Here is a 16,215-nt window from a genome sequence, read left to right as displayed (position 1 = left end):
AGCATTACCTCCACAAAAATATTAATCTGACACCTGTGTACATAGACTGACAATTAAAAACCCAGAGCACACAACAAATTATTCAGAAAAAAACATTAGATAGAGATTAAGAGAACAGGAAAGATGGAGCGCAATAAACATTTCATCGGCAAAGTGCTGACAAATCACCTTCATCAGCAGCCCCACTCGCGTACGTCTTCATTCGGCTCGCGTCTATCGAGATGAAGAATTGAGTCAGCGGAAAAAACGACGACACATTAACAAGATTACAGCGATAATGTAGAACATCAGCGAGACCAGCTTGATTATGAACATTAATGAGTGTGCTGTAGTAAATGTAACCCGTGTGCGTCTTGTGTTTCAGATGCACCATCCCATACAGATGAAACCTGCAGACAGTGAGAAATCAAATGGTGAGTGTCTCCTATATTTTGTCTCCAGTACGCTTGTCTTTCCCTCTGTGTGTGTGACTGACTGGAAGATGACTGAATTATTGAAGCCCAGGAGAGCCGCGGGTCAACAATAGTTTAAGCGTCTGGCCTGGCAGTGACCCATACGCGTATATACAGACACTCAGATAAAGCGAATCACTCATAAAATGATTTCATAAATGTGGTCAGGAAGTCCAGTGAAAGGGAGCTGGTGACCAGAGGATCTGCAAAGCTCTTTAAAGGAGAGATGTCATAAAAATGATAGACTTTTTTCATGTTTAGGGGCTATCATCGGTTCCCCAACGCATATGTAAGCTCAAAAGACATGACATAATAGATATTCAGTGTCCATCTATCTATCTATCTATCTATCTATCTATCTATCTATCTATCTATCTATCTATCTATCTATCTATCTATCTATCTATCTATCTATCTATCTATCTATCTATCTATCTATCTATCTATCTATCTATCTATCTATCTATCTATCTATCTATCTTCTCAATGATCTATCTTCTTTTCAAAAGAACCAACTAGGGTTGCACAATGTATCGTTTAGCATCAATATCACAATGGGCGCATCTGCAATAGTCACACCACAGGACATTCAATGTTGAGTTGAGATTACAATTAACTAAAAATCACAGTTCAGTACACATGATTTGTTTAATCGTTTTCAATTTCAGTCGTAATCTATTAGTTTTTTACTCAGATCTGTTTTAAGGCCAGTGACTGTAATATTTAAAGCAAATTAAAACAATTTGGGAACAAGAAGTTATAAAGTTTGCCACTTTACCAAAGATTAATTGAGTTTAATTATTCATCAAATGAAGACTATAGAGTGTTATTTTAGATTTGATTATTTAATTTCTTGGCCTCTATATTGTAATATTCCTCCAAAACCCATAAAGCATTGTTTATTTTGTATTCTATCTGTGCTTACATTTTTTAATTACAATTTTTACATATATTTTTGGATATAATCTATGCAGATACACTCCACTGCAGAATCATCCCAAATCAATGTAAAATTGTGAATTTGCCCCAAAGAGTTTCTTATGTCATATTGTAAAATTATACAAAACACAATATGAAATATAAAAATATGAAAAATTTGAAAAAAAAAAATCCAATATTGTGCTGCCCTACAACGGATTAATAAACAAGACAGACAAACAGTCAACTTTTGAATTACTTTGTCACTTTTGATTCATTGTTAATATATATAAAGCCTTATAGTCTACTTTTGACCTAAAAAAACAAACAAATTGTTTTGTTTTATCCATATGTATTATAATGACATTTTAATGAATATATATATATATATATATATATATATATATATATATATATATATATATATATATATATATATATATATATATATATATATATATATATATATAATGCAATTTAGAGAGTATTAAAGAATACCACCCAAAATGTAAAAACAATTAAATGTGCTGGGCAAACATTAAACTCGATTAATCACATCCAATTTTGACAATGTATGTGGTTGAACTGTGTATATTTATTATGTGTATATAAATACACAAATGCATGCATATATTTGAGAAATGTTTATTTATATTTAGATATAAAAATATTTATGATAAAAAATTATATATTAATTAAAAATATTTAAGTGAACAAAAACGTTTTGTTTTCATGTACGGTTGAAGTAAGAATTATTAGCCACCTACCCCACGTCACGTCATCCAGGTGGATGCTGCACACTGGTGGTGGATGAAGAGATTCCCCCAAAACGTGTAAAAAGATTTGAGGGTGCAGAAAAGCTCTATATAAATGTAAAGAATCATCATCATCATCATCATCATCATTATTATTATTATTATTATTATTATTATTATTATAAATGCTGTATATGTAATACACACACATATCTAATGTCAAAACTTTAGTTTTGGATGTGATTAATCGTGATAAATTTTTCCCCAGCTCAAAAAATAAAGAATGATTTTTACTTTGTTTATTTAGACCTGCAAAGAGATCAAAAATAGTAATGTATGAGAAATAAAAGTATTAAATAAAAGAAGGATGAGAAATAAAAGTATTAATTATTAATAATCTTTAAATAAATCATACGGACATGTCATTTTAAAAATACTGAAAAATTGCATTGTATAAAATATCTTTCATCTGCTAGAAATTGTTGTGTACACAGACCTGCTCGCAAACCATATTAATATCGATTGTTCTTTTGACTTGATCCTTTTCAGTGAATCTCTCAGACTGCTTCACAAATCAGCCTGTACGATAAATTCCCAGATTAGGCCGAAACACAATTATTTTCCCCAAGTCAGCGGATAATAACTTTTCTAATGCTAGTCTTTGCTCTCATTGTGCATGATTCGCTGCACGCTATTGCAAAGCACAAATATTTGTGGAATATTTCATCAAAATGTAATAACTCGTTCTGCCTCCTGAAATGACTTATTATGGAAATAAAATGGCCCGCGAACAGCGTTTCATGTATTTTCAGAGTCAGTTTTGTCGGTGGAAAAGCATCTGTCTGCGATCAGTCATTTTACAGACGTGACTCTCCATAAAACGTCTCAAAATGATGATTGTATATGAAACATTGACTGTAAGCGCAGCTATAAAGCATTATTTGTGCTCATTAGTGAACTGTAACCCATCAGACCGAGAGGCTGCTCCTGTGTGTGTTAATCTTCTTGTATGACAGTGTGTGTGTGTGTGTGTTTGAAACAGCACTTATCGCTAGCTCATCCTGTCACCGTTAAATGCACAAACAATTCAAACAGCAAAATAAACAAGTGAGCTATCGATTTCCCCGAGTGCAGCAGCTTGCTTATCGGCCGCCCAGCGGTAAGAGCTGACACATTCTTCATTAAACTAAAAATTGGATTACAGTTGCCACACTCTTGCTCTCTTTCTCTCTCTTTTTCAGTAGCTCATTCAAGCTTTCACAGGCACACGACTGTAAATTGCAACCATACACACTTGTAATTTTATTGTTGTATTAAGTTTTTTTTTTTTTTTTAAGATTTCCTTATTGTTTTGTTCCAATTATGCTCGGTTTTTCATATTTAAGACATCTAACTCAGTGTTTCTCAAGCACCTTACTGAAGGACAACCAGTTTTGCACGTTTTCCATGTCTCCTTAACCAAACACACCTGATTCAAATCATCAGCTTATTAGCAGAGGCTAAAAGACCTGGAATGGGTGTGAAAGACAAAGAGACATCCAAAACATGCAGTACTGGTGGTCTTCTAGGAATGTGGTTGAGAAACACTGATCTAAATGACTAAATGAATATTTTATTTATTTATTTATTTATTTAAATTAGGTGGAATTTCAATTTGATACATATAATTAAATTAAGTTACTTTTTTCAGTAGAACGTATGAGATCTTTGTTTAAATTGTAAACCTTGGTGATCCACATCAAGTCAATGACTATAGGTACTTAAAAAAACAGTTAAAGGCGCAATGAATTCCCTGGATTTATTAGGTTTGGGTTTTTACTAGCATTAACTAAGTATGAATAATCTTGTAAAGCGTTTATTAATCATAGTTCAGTATCAACTAATGCATTATTCAGATCCAAAGTTGTGCCCATTAACATTGGTTGATGAACAGTGAGTTAACATGAACAAACATTATTTAACTTAATTAATATTAATGTTAATGAAGATGAATAAATACTGCAATAAACCTATTGCAAGTTGTTTGTTAATGCTAGTAAATACATTAACTAACAATAACTATTGCCCCTTTTCCTCTGATTGGTATAGTACGGTACTCTTTTTATGGCCGTTTCCACTAAAAAGGTACCAAAAAGCAAACCGTACCGGGTACCTAGCATGACAAAAGGGTACCAAAAGGCAGAGCTAGACGTGCAGGTGAATGCTATTTGTATACAGAGAAACGTGCACAAGCAGTTTCACTTGCTCCAGAGTGCTTGCATGCTCGTCTTTATTTAAAATAACAAACTTCTTGAGCTGATGATAATAAGATTTATTGAAGTGCTTCTGACATCCGATCCTTTCAGAAACGGACACGCGCGAGAGTGATACGCGAAAAAACGAAGGAGAAGCGGTAAAAAAACAGAGGAGAAAATGATTCTTTCAGCAACCTAAACCATGAACAAACTGCCATGTTTAACTTTTATCATCACCTTTTGGACCTATATGAACTCAGTATGACGAAATTACTTTCTAATAAGAGATTACATGTGCTGGTGAGATTAAAGATACGGATGAGTGGTTACTGTGGGCTACATGTTGCGTGTTGTTTTTGAACCCAAATAAGGACTAAATGTATGCTGTGTGTAGTTTTTCTGTAATTGGTAACATATCGGAAACTGTATGTGTTCATATATTATGTTGCATGTATTTATTTATTTATTTATTTATATAATTGCAGACGTTATTGATCTGCAGTTATGATCATGTTCATAGAAAGGGTAGTAATGAACATTTATGCACAAGTATTTGTGTGTATAAAGCATCTGTTTAGTGAGAAGTGCTTCTCATATGATATGTGAACAACCCGTACAGCTTTACTTTGAACGAGATTGAGCGTGAATGACAATGACTGAAACTTTCTGTCGTACGCCACACCCACCATTGGTACCCTTTTGGCAGTGGAAACAAAAGCCTCATAAAGGTGACCCGTACTGTGCCACTCAGTAGAAACAGACGATTGTTTTAAAGTGTTACTTTTAAGTTTTCCAAATTTCGAATTAAAATGTTGTCATTTATCATATTTAATAGAAAATGTGTATCTTTTAAGTCAATTAAGTATCATTTTCAGACATGGCTTCCTAATAATCAACATTGTAAACACTAGGCTTTTTAATGTTGTGTTTGTTGTTGTTGTGTTTTTTCATGTTTATTTGATTATTGTTTGTAGTTTGAGTTTGTATTTTTATTGGTTTTGCCTTTAACTTGTACAAGTACATTCTTGGAGGGCATTGATTAATGTACACTGCCCCTAGTTAATATAATAAAATCTTAATCATTGTTATTTCATAAAATGTTGATTATTTTGAAATGTTGATTATGGTAGAAATGCATGTAAACATCTGAAAACATGACAAGTCAATTCAATGCTTTATTCAAATTACAACATGTGTTATTTTAAATATGGAAGAAATTATCAGCAGTTAATTCAGATAATTTTAAAGTGGACCCTTATTTTTGTTTCCATAGCTTTATAATATACCTAAAACTGCAATTAAATTAGCTGAATTATTTCACAAATTCCAATGTCATGAATATTTTTGTTGTAGTATTCCATTTGGATGACGTTTTGTCTTCTGGAGATTATAAAAAATGCAATACATTTGCCAGAAAAGAGCTGTTTATTCATTCAGCTAAAGAGTCAAGCAACATAACTACATTTCCCATCATTCTTTTTGGCAACACAAAAATGTGAGGTATCAATTACCCACCTAATGCACCTTTTCCTCTTCATTTTTGTTGCATTAGCGCTAAAGAGTTGCTAGTCTTTTTAGTGAACTATGAAAAAAAGAGAGGAAAAATAAAATGAAATCGCATCCATTTTATTCCCACTAAAATGCACATCGCATCATAATTACGGCCTTCAAGCTCGTAAATAGGAAGTTCCCCACGAGGACTAGAAAGGCAGCGCATGTAGATTATGGCAGAAGAGAAAGCACCCGGGTCACTGAAAGAAAAGATCAGAGAGAACCCAGCAAAAATGAGTGTGTGTGTTTGTCATTGATGTGCAAATGAGACGCTGATCATGTGCAGCCTCAATGTCTATTTTAGCGCACGTTGGTCACACTTGTTTTCTCCACCTCTCCTCTTTTGCTCAGCGGTGGAGGATAGAAAGCTGTTCATTGGGATGGTGTCGAAGAAATGCAATGAGAACGACATTCGGGTCATGTTTTCTCCCTACGGACAGATCGAGGAGTGCCGCATCTTACGGGGACCAGACGGACTCAGCCGAGGTGAGACACATGCATATTATACAACAATCATATTGAAAAAGAAACATATAATTATTCTTTTTGAAACATGGTTGGATAGTTTTACAATAGCAGGGCAAATGTGAAACTAATTTGGCGAGCCAGCCAAGATGCAGTGAAGCACACTGGATAGCTACGCCCACAGTGAAATGCCATTGGTCAAATAAAACTTTTGATGCAACTATATATTAAACAGCATATATGACTGACACAGCTTTTTACATTTTTACTTGTGGACTAACATCATTGGTGCTGGTTAGAGTTACTCGAGTTACTTAAAATGTCTAGTCAATTGCAAGATCAAGTTTACTTGGTTTAGGTAATATAAATGACTTCTTTTGGATTACTTTTGGATTACTTTTATGTATCCTAAGTGTACCCATGTGGTTGTAGGGTAATAATAGTGAGTAATAATAATATAAAATAATAATAATAATATATGATTTAGAATAATGATTGTTCTGATTACTTTTAAATTTCTTTTAACATAACCAGTTTATTGTGTTTAAATTTAAAAGAGAATTGATAAATTCTGAATAATAAACTGTCACTAAATAATTAGTTATATTGGTATTCATAAAAGGTTACTGTGATCTGATTATTATGAGGATTCTACAACATAATACACTCTAATTACTAATGAGATATTGTGCTTTTGTAATCTGATTACATTATCCAAATTACATGGAATCACTTACTACCCAGCACTGGATATCACAGCAATAAACTCAATTACACAAAACTAACACATTTACACATCAATGTCTGTTAAGTAGAACTATCAACTCAGTCATGTGGGAATAGAGGGAGGTTTTGTTTTTTGTTTTACACATGGCAAAAGTATCTACTTTGTATGAATTCATATAATGTTATTTTGTAAAATCTGCTTATACCCCAGTGACTGTTGTTTAGGGTTAGACCTTCTTAATTACAATATCAAAAACAAAATATTGGATCATTTACATATAAAAGGCCTAAATGTTGCAAAATGAGCCTGATTAGTTAGTCTATAAGGGTGGAGAATGCTTGAGAAACATTTCTCCCAAGTTATAGTGAGAGATAAGTGTAATATGGGCTTATATCAACACAGCTTTAACTTATATTTATTCATTTACTTATTTATTTTGATATTTTGAGTAATGTGTTCTGACTACTTTTGGATTAGCCAACACAATGCCCTAACTAGCCAACGCAATTTATGGTAATACATAACTGATTTACAGTTTTGAAAAAAATTAGCGAATAATTCATATAGATGCGAAGTGTCAGTCGGACCTCTTTCTCTCTCTATTTGAGCAAGAATGACATTCATCGCAACTTTTGGGTAATATGTTACTTTTGGTAAACACCAACTTTCTGACTATATTTGGTTTACTTTAAGATTACTTTTTGCCCTAACTATTCAACACAATCTAATTTAAATCAAAACATAACTTACATTTTGGCAAATTAGTGGATAATTCATATAAATGCCAACAGTAAATAAATAAATAAATAAATAAATAAATAAATAAATAAATAAATAAATAAATAAATAAATAAATTTAGGTACTTTAAGTGGCATTCTTCACTAAGTGAAAATAATGTTGATCAGAACTATCTTCTATTTATCATGTCTACCAAGTTAGGGTATTGTTAGCAGTGGAAAACCAAGCCTGATCAGGTTGACTATACCGAATCATGCTGTAATGTACTGTACTATATTGTATCACTCAGTGAAAATAAAGCATTAGTGGCGGCTTTTGGCCCATAGGCCTACATCATAATTGTTAAACTGTCATCTTTTTGTTTTGTCAACTTTAGCATTCAAAAATGTACATTTTGATCTATATTAATTCACATTCAGATCAAAGCATGTTTCTTATTCGCAAAAATCAGTCTCTCGCCACGTGTCTGAGGATGTTCAATTTCCTCGAGATTCGCAAGAATATGTGCGGCACTTGATAGTGTTGAAGATTTTTTCCAGCCTGATGCAACCTGCAGGGAATTACACCGTACCCCCAACTTCCCATAATGCTTCACTTTTACATTCAGCCATCTTTTATCACCCATTTATCCTCCCCATCCACTCCTCTAGTCGTCTCTCCATCCTCCGCACTCCTTCTTTTCCATCTTTTCCTCATGTCCTCATGAATATTTTAATTCCACAGGAGATTAACTTTATTCCCCAAGCTCGTGCTTGGAGATATATTTGAAATGAGAGGAACTGCCGCCCCCCTTCCATAAAAAAAGGATTGGCTGAATAAATAGATGAGTAAATGTGTACGTAAAGGAGGTGCACGCTAAATCCCATGAACTAGGATGACTTTACCACCACTCGCGCACCGCTATTAAAGCAATCTATCAATCACCATTGAACTTCACTATTAATAAAATATAGATCAGGCCACATGCGAGTGCAGTGCCCTGGGAGCTACCCCAGTTTCTTCAAAAACTCTCAGCGCTCGTTCTTTCCAGCCCTCCATATCACACCAACTCCCTCAGCCGAAGATTCTAGACAGTGTTCAGATATTTAATATTAATATCTATAATATTACTTACTTATTTACTTTATCACTTACTTTCTTACTTATTTACCTTATTACTTTTACATATTTACTTGTTAGTGTATTTATTTATCTGTTAATTTATCCATTAACTTATTATCTTTTGTATTTCTTTATTTTTATTTAATACATTTTATATTTATAACTATTAATTGAATTAAATCGTTATGGTTCATTTTTGTCATTGACAATCGTCTCCCTCTTTTGACAAGTGTATCTGTCTGCAAACTGCAAGACAGGGGCGTAACATGAAGGGATGTAACTTGTAGTAAGTTAGAGGTGTAACTTGCAGTTATCGAGATCCCATTGAACCATGCAAGATGTTACAACAAGATATTGTTGGCAAAATGGTGGAAATACTTATCAACAAAAGCAAATACTTTCTCCTACTTTTTTTAACGAATGTTTACATAAGTTTACTCTGAATTTATTCTCAACCAATTCATTTGAAATATTATTATATTCAATCATTTAGCAACTCCATCATGCAACTCCACTCGCTGACTGCATCTGTTTTGTCATGACAGTTTGCCTACTCGGCATCACCCTCTGTGGTTGCAAATAACAGTACAATGGTGAGCGCGTCAAGTATGAAAGCCTCTGCAACTCGGATGTACGTTAATAACTGTAAAGGTTGGGTTAAGGGTTGGGGAAGGTGTAGACTATAGACTGTAAAAGATATGGACATTATCCGTGGATCAGTATCCGTGATGACGCCCATGGGTTTTCTAAAGAGCAGAAATGAAGCTACAAGTAGGTGTGGCCAACCGTCGTCATTTTGTTTGTGCGTCATTGCACACACCGGGGGATACCAAACAAGGGCAAAGAGGCGAAGCGTGAACAGAGCGACAGACCCCTGCTAGCATTTTGCTTAGATGGGCTTTTCTTTAGGAGAAACACTTAATACTTCATTACCTGTTGTAATACATCGAGCCACTAAGCATTGTTCTTATGATGTTTTTCTACAGGAGGAAAGTGCAAATTACTTCTGTGTTAGTAAATGCAAGGCTATTTATGAAATCCAGACATAAAACTGTATGACAAAATTTCAGATGACTGTTCTTTAGCCTACAGCACAGGAGTCAAACTCAGTTCCAAAAGGGCCGCAGCTCTGCACAGTTTAGTTCCAACCCTAATTAAGCACACCTGATCAAACTAATTGATTCCTTCAGGCTTGTTTGAAACCCACAGGTAAGTGTGTTGGAGCAGGGTTAGAACTAAACTGTGCAGGGCTTCGGCCCTCCAGGAATTGAGTTTGACATCCCTGGCCTACAGCTAATTAATCTGTCAGATTCTGGAGTGCTTTACAGGGCTGAAGAAAATAATAAATGATAATTTATCCTAAATAATACAAATACATTTATAGAGATAGTATATAAATATATAATTTTACTCACCTGAAAAAGTGAGGAAACTTGAAAGGTTTGTGAGCACAATTAAGTGCACTGCATGCCATATTATCTGATAATTGTAGGAAAAAATCCCAAAAGGCAGCTGACTGTGTAAAGCTAAATAAAACAAAACAAGAATACGATGAATATGTAGATATCGGTGGCTAATCGGCTGGAATGACATGACGGTGACCATCGAGACTTAGCTGTCACTCAAGAGGCCACGCCTATAATTATGCTTCAATTATAACTGAATAAAAACAAAATGCATGAGTTATAAAAAAAATTTCACCCCTCACAGTTGTCATAAAGGGTAATATTAGCTATATACACCTAAACCATTTTTGTATCACGCTGTTAAATTGGTCAATTTACAATTGCAGTCAGTGAACATCTAGATTTCCTGAAGCCAGCCTCCAAAGGCGAGTTGATGAATTGCAGTTTCAGTTACTTCTATATTGGCTTTAGGAGGGAGAATGAGACGTTGGTGCTTGGTGTAGATATTAATAATTATGATGGTTGGGTTTAGGGTTGTTGTAGGTATAGACGTTAATAACTGTGATGGTTGGGTTTAGGTGTGGCGTAGGTGTAGGTTTTTTTATTTTTTTTTATTCTTTGTATCTCTGAATGTCTCTGTATCAGTGAACAATTTTAATTCTTTTTTTACTTTATCAAAAGCATAGCCGTATAAACATTTGATACATTTTCATTACTATTGATTTTTGTATTTTATATTTCATATTTTTTTTATATTAACCACACCAAATTTGGAGCCTCAAACTCTCTAGCGCCACCACCGAAATGCTAATAACTTGAACATTTGAACTTTGAACTATAAGTTCTTTACCACAACTACAGCAAATATAGTATGTAATAAAAATCCCTAAACAGTAAACAAACAGACATAGTACGAGAGATAAACTACTTTAATAACTAAAAAGAAAAACACAACAGATGTTTTCCCAGAAACCCTTTGCTTCACCCTCATTATGCAAAAAAAACAAGTTGACCCCAGAATGCAGCGATCGACCAATCGTCATCAAGCATTCCCAAATAAATTAATCCCTCTCCTAGGGACTTCTTTCATTCATTCTCCTCGTTAACGGCAAAAGATCATAGTTGGTTTGAACCGCAAAACGAACTCTGCCATCGAAGGGCAGCAAAAACCAGGACTTAGAGAGTTGAAAGAGAACTTTTTTTTTTTTTTTCTCTTTCCTCCCTTGGAGATTCGCACCCTACCAGAGCTCACAAACATCAGCCTCAGAGTGTCCAAAACTGCTTTAATGATGAGGCTAATTAGACAACTCTAAAAATAAACACTTTTACTCTGGTTCGCCGGGTCTGAGGAAAGAAAGAAAGAAAGAAAGAAAGAAAGAAAGAAAGAAAGAAAGAAAGAAAGAAAGAAAGAAAGAAAGAAAGAAAGAAAGAAAGAAAGAAAAGAATCTGGAATTTGGTGAAGCTGGTGGTCCGATGGAACAGTGGGTAGCAGATATACAGCGCAACCGTGTGGTTGAAACACTCCATTACATGGTAGACTTATGGTATTTTTAAGTAATTATAATCATGGGTCAATAACATGGTGTAACTTTTTTTGGTTCTGTCGTTTAATGAGGTCAGAAATGTACTTTAGTGCATACAGTTAATACAGATCAAAGGAAGAGCTTTTGTTGAAGAGCATCTTTTCTCAATTAGTTTGGGTATTTGGTTGAGAGCAGGAGGTATATATGTATTTACTTAAAATATATGTAGTGCAAAAAATAGATATCTTGCAATCCAACATAACTGACTACATTAATAAGTATCAAAAAATATTTAACTTTGTAATATGTAACTTTACAATAAATAAGGCAAGGTTAGGTGAAGTAAAATCTCATATATTGTATGACTGAAACAGAAAATATGGTATTAAAATCCAAAAATCAAAAATAAGTGCTCAGGTGTAGCTTAAATAATGTGTTTAAACAATGTCCTTAAATAATATAGCTTAACTAATAATGCTCTTTGGGTAAGGGATTCATCAGAATAAACAGCAAAAATCAGCCCAAGACACTCAAAAAATGTGAAAAAAATATTTCAAAGTCTTTATTCACATGGCTGGTCCCTAAAAAACTTACACATTTCGGCAAAGAGCTGACTTCATCAAGGTAAAGATGAAGAGTATCAGGTAATGCTGCCTTTATCATGGTAAAATACGGAATATTTGGAAAATGGATTGTGATAATTGTAAATATGCATAATATATCTTGCATTATTATTATTATTTACTAAAATATTCATATGTGCACTGTTGCACATTGTAAAGACATTAAAATAATAAAAATGGCTTAAAACTAGTATTTTTTACAAAACGTCGACAAATTAACACTTTATATAACCCTTTCAATATGTAATAATTTGACTGTTATAAGGCAAGTTTGATCAGTTCTGTTAAATGTGGTGTTACTCACTAAAAACAACTATATTTATGGTATTAATGTATTAATAATTAATAAAAATCTCTTGGGATTAAAGTTTACATACAGAAAAAATACAACTATAACAACTTATATTATTATTATGATTATGATGATTATGATGATGATGATGATTATTATTATTATTATTATCAGTGATTTTTTTTTTCATGTGATGTATTGTTATTAATAATCATCATTGATCATTTATGACATGAGTCACCATTATGTCCTTATTCCCAGTACAAATCTTTAACAGTTTAATGAATAATGTTGGTAATGCAGTGGAAATTTTACCAAGGTGTAATAGTGAACACTGATTGAACTATACTTTACTATGCATGTAAGAATAACCATTAACCTTTAACCATTCACCTAAGTTAATTCTCATTTTTCACCAACAATCAAGATTGTGTCAGAGAACCACATTTCCCATCGTACCAAATGGCATCGCAAGAATGTTGCAATAGAAAATAAAAAAGAGCGCATAAAATTTATCAGCATGTCCCTATTATTCTAGCCAGCAGCTCTTGGACTCACATCATATCCTTAAAAGAGTTTCCAAACTTTAAAGAGAGCACTGGAAGAAATCATTTCAGAAAAAGCGTTCACTGTTTCCCTCCTATCTCAGCTCAGTGTATAGGCACATGTAGTTAACCCATTAACTAGCCTGTCCATGCATGTAAGCTTGTGTGTGTCTGTGTCCTCCATATGTATAAATGTGTTGGACGGCACAGTAGAGTAGATCTCTTCAAACGGGCTGTGTTTTCCCCCAGCATGTCTCCATATGGCCTGTTCTGCTGGCTCCCACTTGCGCCGCTTCAGTTCCAACACTCGCTGTCCCAGATGCCACTGCAAACTCTCCCCAAACACACACACACACACACACACACACACACACACATGCGCCTATAGGGACGCTTCGTCTTGATTACAGTTGTTTATAGACAAGGAACTTTGGGGGGGTTGTGCATATGAATGTTAATGGTGTTGGTGGGGATGGTAAAAGAAATACATTTTAATGAATATATTTAGCAGTTGACCTTCATTTAGTTATTAAAGTCAGTTCAGAAGACATGTTAATAGTAATAGTCAAAGAAATTATTTTTTTTTTCAGATTAAAGCATTCTTTGTTATAAATACAAAGTCAGAATTATTAGCCCCCCCTTAATTTTTTTTTCTTTTTTAAATATTTCCCAAATGATGTTTAAAAGAGCAAGGAAATTTTCACAGTATGTCTGATAATATTTTTTTTCTTCTGGAGAAAGTCTTATTGGTTTTATTTAGGCTAGAATAAAAAGCAGTTTTTATTTTTTTCATAAACATTTTAAGATAAAAATTATTAACCCCTTTAAGCTTTATCTTTTTGATAGTCTACAGAACAAACTACATTATACAATAACTTGCCTAATTACCCAAACCTAATTAACCTAATTATCCTAGTTAAGCCTTTAATGTCACTTTAAGCTGTATAGAAGTGATCATCAACCGGCAAATAGTTCAGATCCAAAACTCAAGACCACAAGTACGCAGGATGCATAAAAGTTCCTGAATGTGTTCTTGATATTGAGGATGTGTGGATGCAGACTTGACCGCAAAACTCGAAGCTTGATGTCCCAGTAGTGATTCTGGCTGAATAATGGAGGTGGAATGCGCAGCATTTCATACTGATTTATTATTAAAGTTCAGAGGTATAGCTTGTCTTAAACTCTCAGAAATAAAGGTACAAATTTGTACCTAAAAGGTCCATATTAATACCTCAAAGGTACATATTAGTACCTTAAATGTACAATTGTGTTCCTCTTAAAATTTGTAGATACTTATATATACTTTTGAGGTACCAATATATGGACCCTCGCATACCTTTATTTCTAAGAGTGTAGGAGTTTTCCTAAATGAGACGCTGAAAGTAAACATAACCATGAAAATCTCAATAAAGGCATAAACACATTAAGGGTGTTTGTTTGCTCAAATTTGTATGAAATCTGTTTTATTTGTATTGTGCTAAGTATATTTGTAAGGTGTTTGTGCATTGTGCTTGTTATTTTGAAAAGGGCGAAAACAATACATTATTGTATGAATGCTGTAGTGTTCAAACAATTTTTAAGTCAAAATAAGTGAAGGTCATGTGACCATGAGGAAGAACTTAGCATTTCATTTCTCACAGCACGCGTTTTCTGTTCTCACAGTCTACTGAGTTCTTTCTTCCGAGATTAACTGGCAAGACTGCTTTGCACGAGAATGCAAGTCCATTCTCTGCGTTCTTTAAATTGAGCAAACAGCCTTTTTATAGTCCATATTGAACGCAGTATTGCTTACAGCTGTAACCACGGAAAAGCTGTTACTCTTGCAGTTTTATAGGTGGCACCTGCTGGAAGAAAATATATTTGATTTATTATCTGCATTTGTAATGTTTTAAGTTTCAAGCAGTATGTTTTATGTAGCATTAAGTCATATTGGGTTTTTTTCACATCATAATTTCAAATTATACAATAAATGTTTAATTACTAACTATCTAATATAATGTATAATGTGCTCATGATCATGATTGAAGTGCAGTTGTTGGCTCTAATAATGATTCAGATTCACTGCAGATTCAGCCTATTATATAGCACATAAACATTTTGCCATTTATTTCTGGTTTCTAGTAAAAAAAAAAAAAAAAGAAGGAAAAAAATATTAAAAATTGGAAATCTGTATTGAATCAGCCAATTTAAGTAAAGGAATCACTATCGGATTAGATATATTTGGTGCATCAATAGTAAAACACAAAATATGTCATTGCTTTAGAATTCAGTCATTAGCCCAATTATTCACTTTTTATGATGAATGAATGGACGTTGGGGTGCTTTGAAAACTCATTCACTGCCATTTTACAAATTTGGTAGAGATTTATATAATTTAATATACCCAGATTGCACTCATCTGAAATAATATAGGCATTTACTTTCTTTATTGTCCACAAATGGAAGTTTATCTTTGGATTCACCACAACCACATCAACGTCCACATTACACATATCACAGAAAAACAGTCAACACAAATACATTCAATATCATCTCATAAATCACATTAAAGACTCAATTAAAACCCTGTTCATATACTTAAAACCCAGTATTTAAAATTATAATGGGAGTGGGCACAAAGGAGGTTTGATACACATTTACTTGAGGTTGCCTAAAACGTCTTTTTGATGGCAAGAACTGGAATTTGAACAATCTTTAATAATGACATGTGCTTTCTGTTTAATTCTCACTTAATAATTTTCATTTCGTGGTCTTTGTGGTTTACTTACAATTGCATTGGGAACTTTTACTACTCAATGCAGTTTTTGCTTTTCTTTAATCGGCAACAGTCCATACCATGCAATCATGTTAAAACTCACAACACTTTCAACCAAGTTCTTGTATA

General features: G+C 33.5%; 1 protein-coding gene across 54 annotated transcripts in view; it reads left to right on the top strand.

Annotated features, from left to right (window-relative positions):
* The window catches only part of celf2 (cugbp, Elav-like family member 2), a 439,402-nt gene that overhangs the window by 382,104 nt on the left and 41,083 nt on the right, over positions 1 to 16,215 (top strand). For all 54 annotated transcript variants that reach the window (XM_087246169.1, XM_087246167.1, NM_194401.2 and 51 more), the window contains 2 exon segments: positions 365 to 413; positions 6,262 to 6,396. In XM_087246169.1, the coding sequence (XP_087102295.1) occupies positions 365 to 413; positions 6,262 to 6,396 (184 nt within the window).

This window comes from Danio rerio, chromosome 4 (assembly GCF_052040795.2).
Source record: "Danio rerio strain M-AB ecotype USA chromosome 4, GRCz13ab, whole genome shotgun sequence".
NCBI classification, from domain to species: Eukaryota; Metazoa; Chordata; class Actinopteri; order Cypriniformes; family Danionidae; genus Danio; species Danio rerio.
This window is presented reverse-complemented; position numbering and strand designations above follow the sequence as displayed.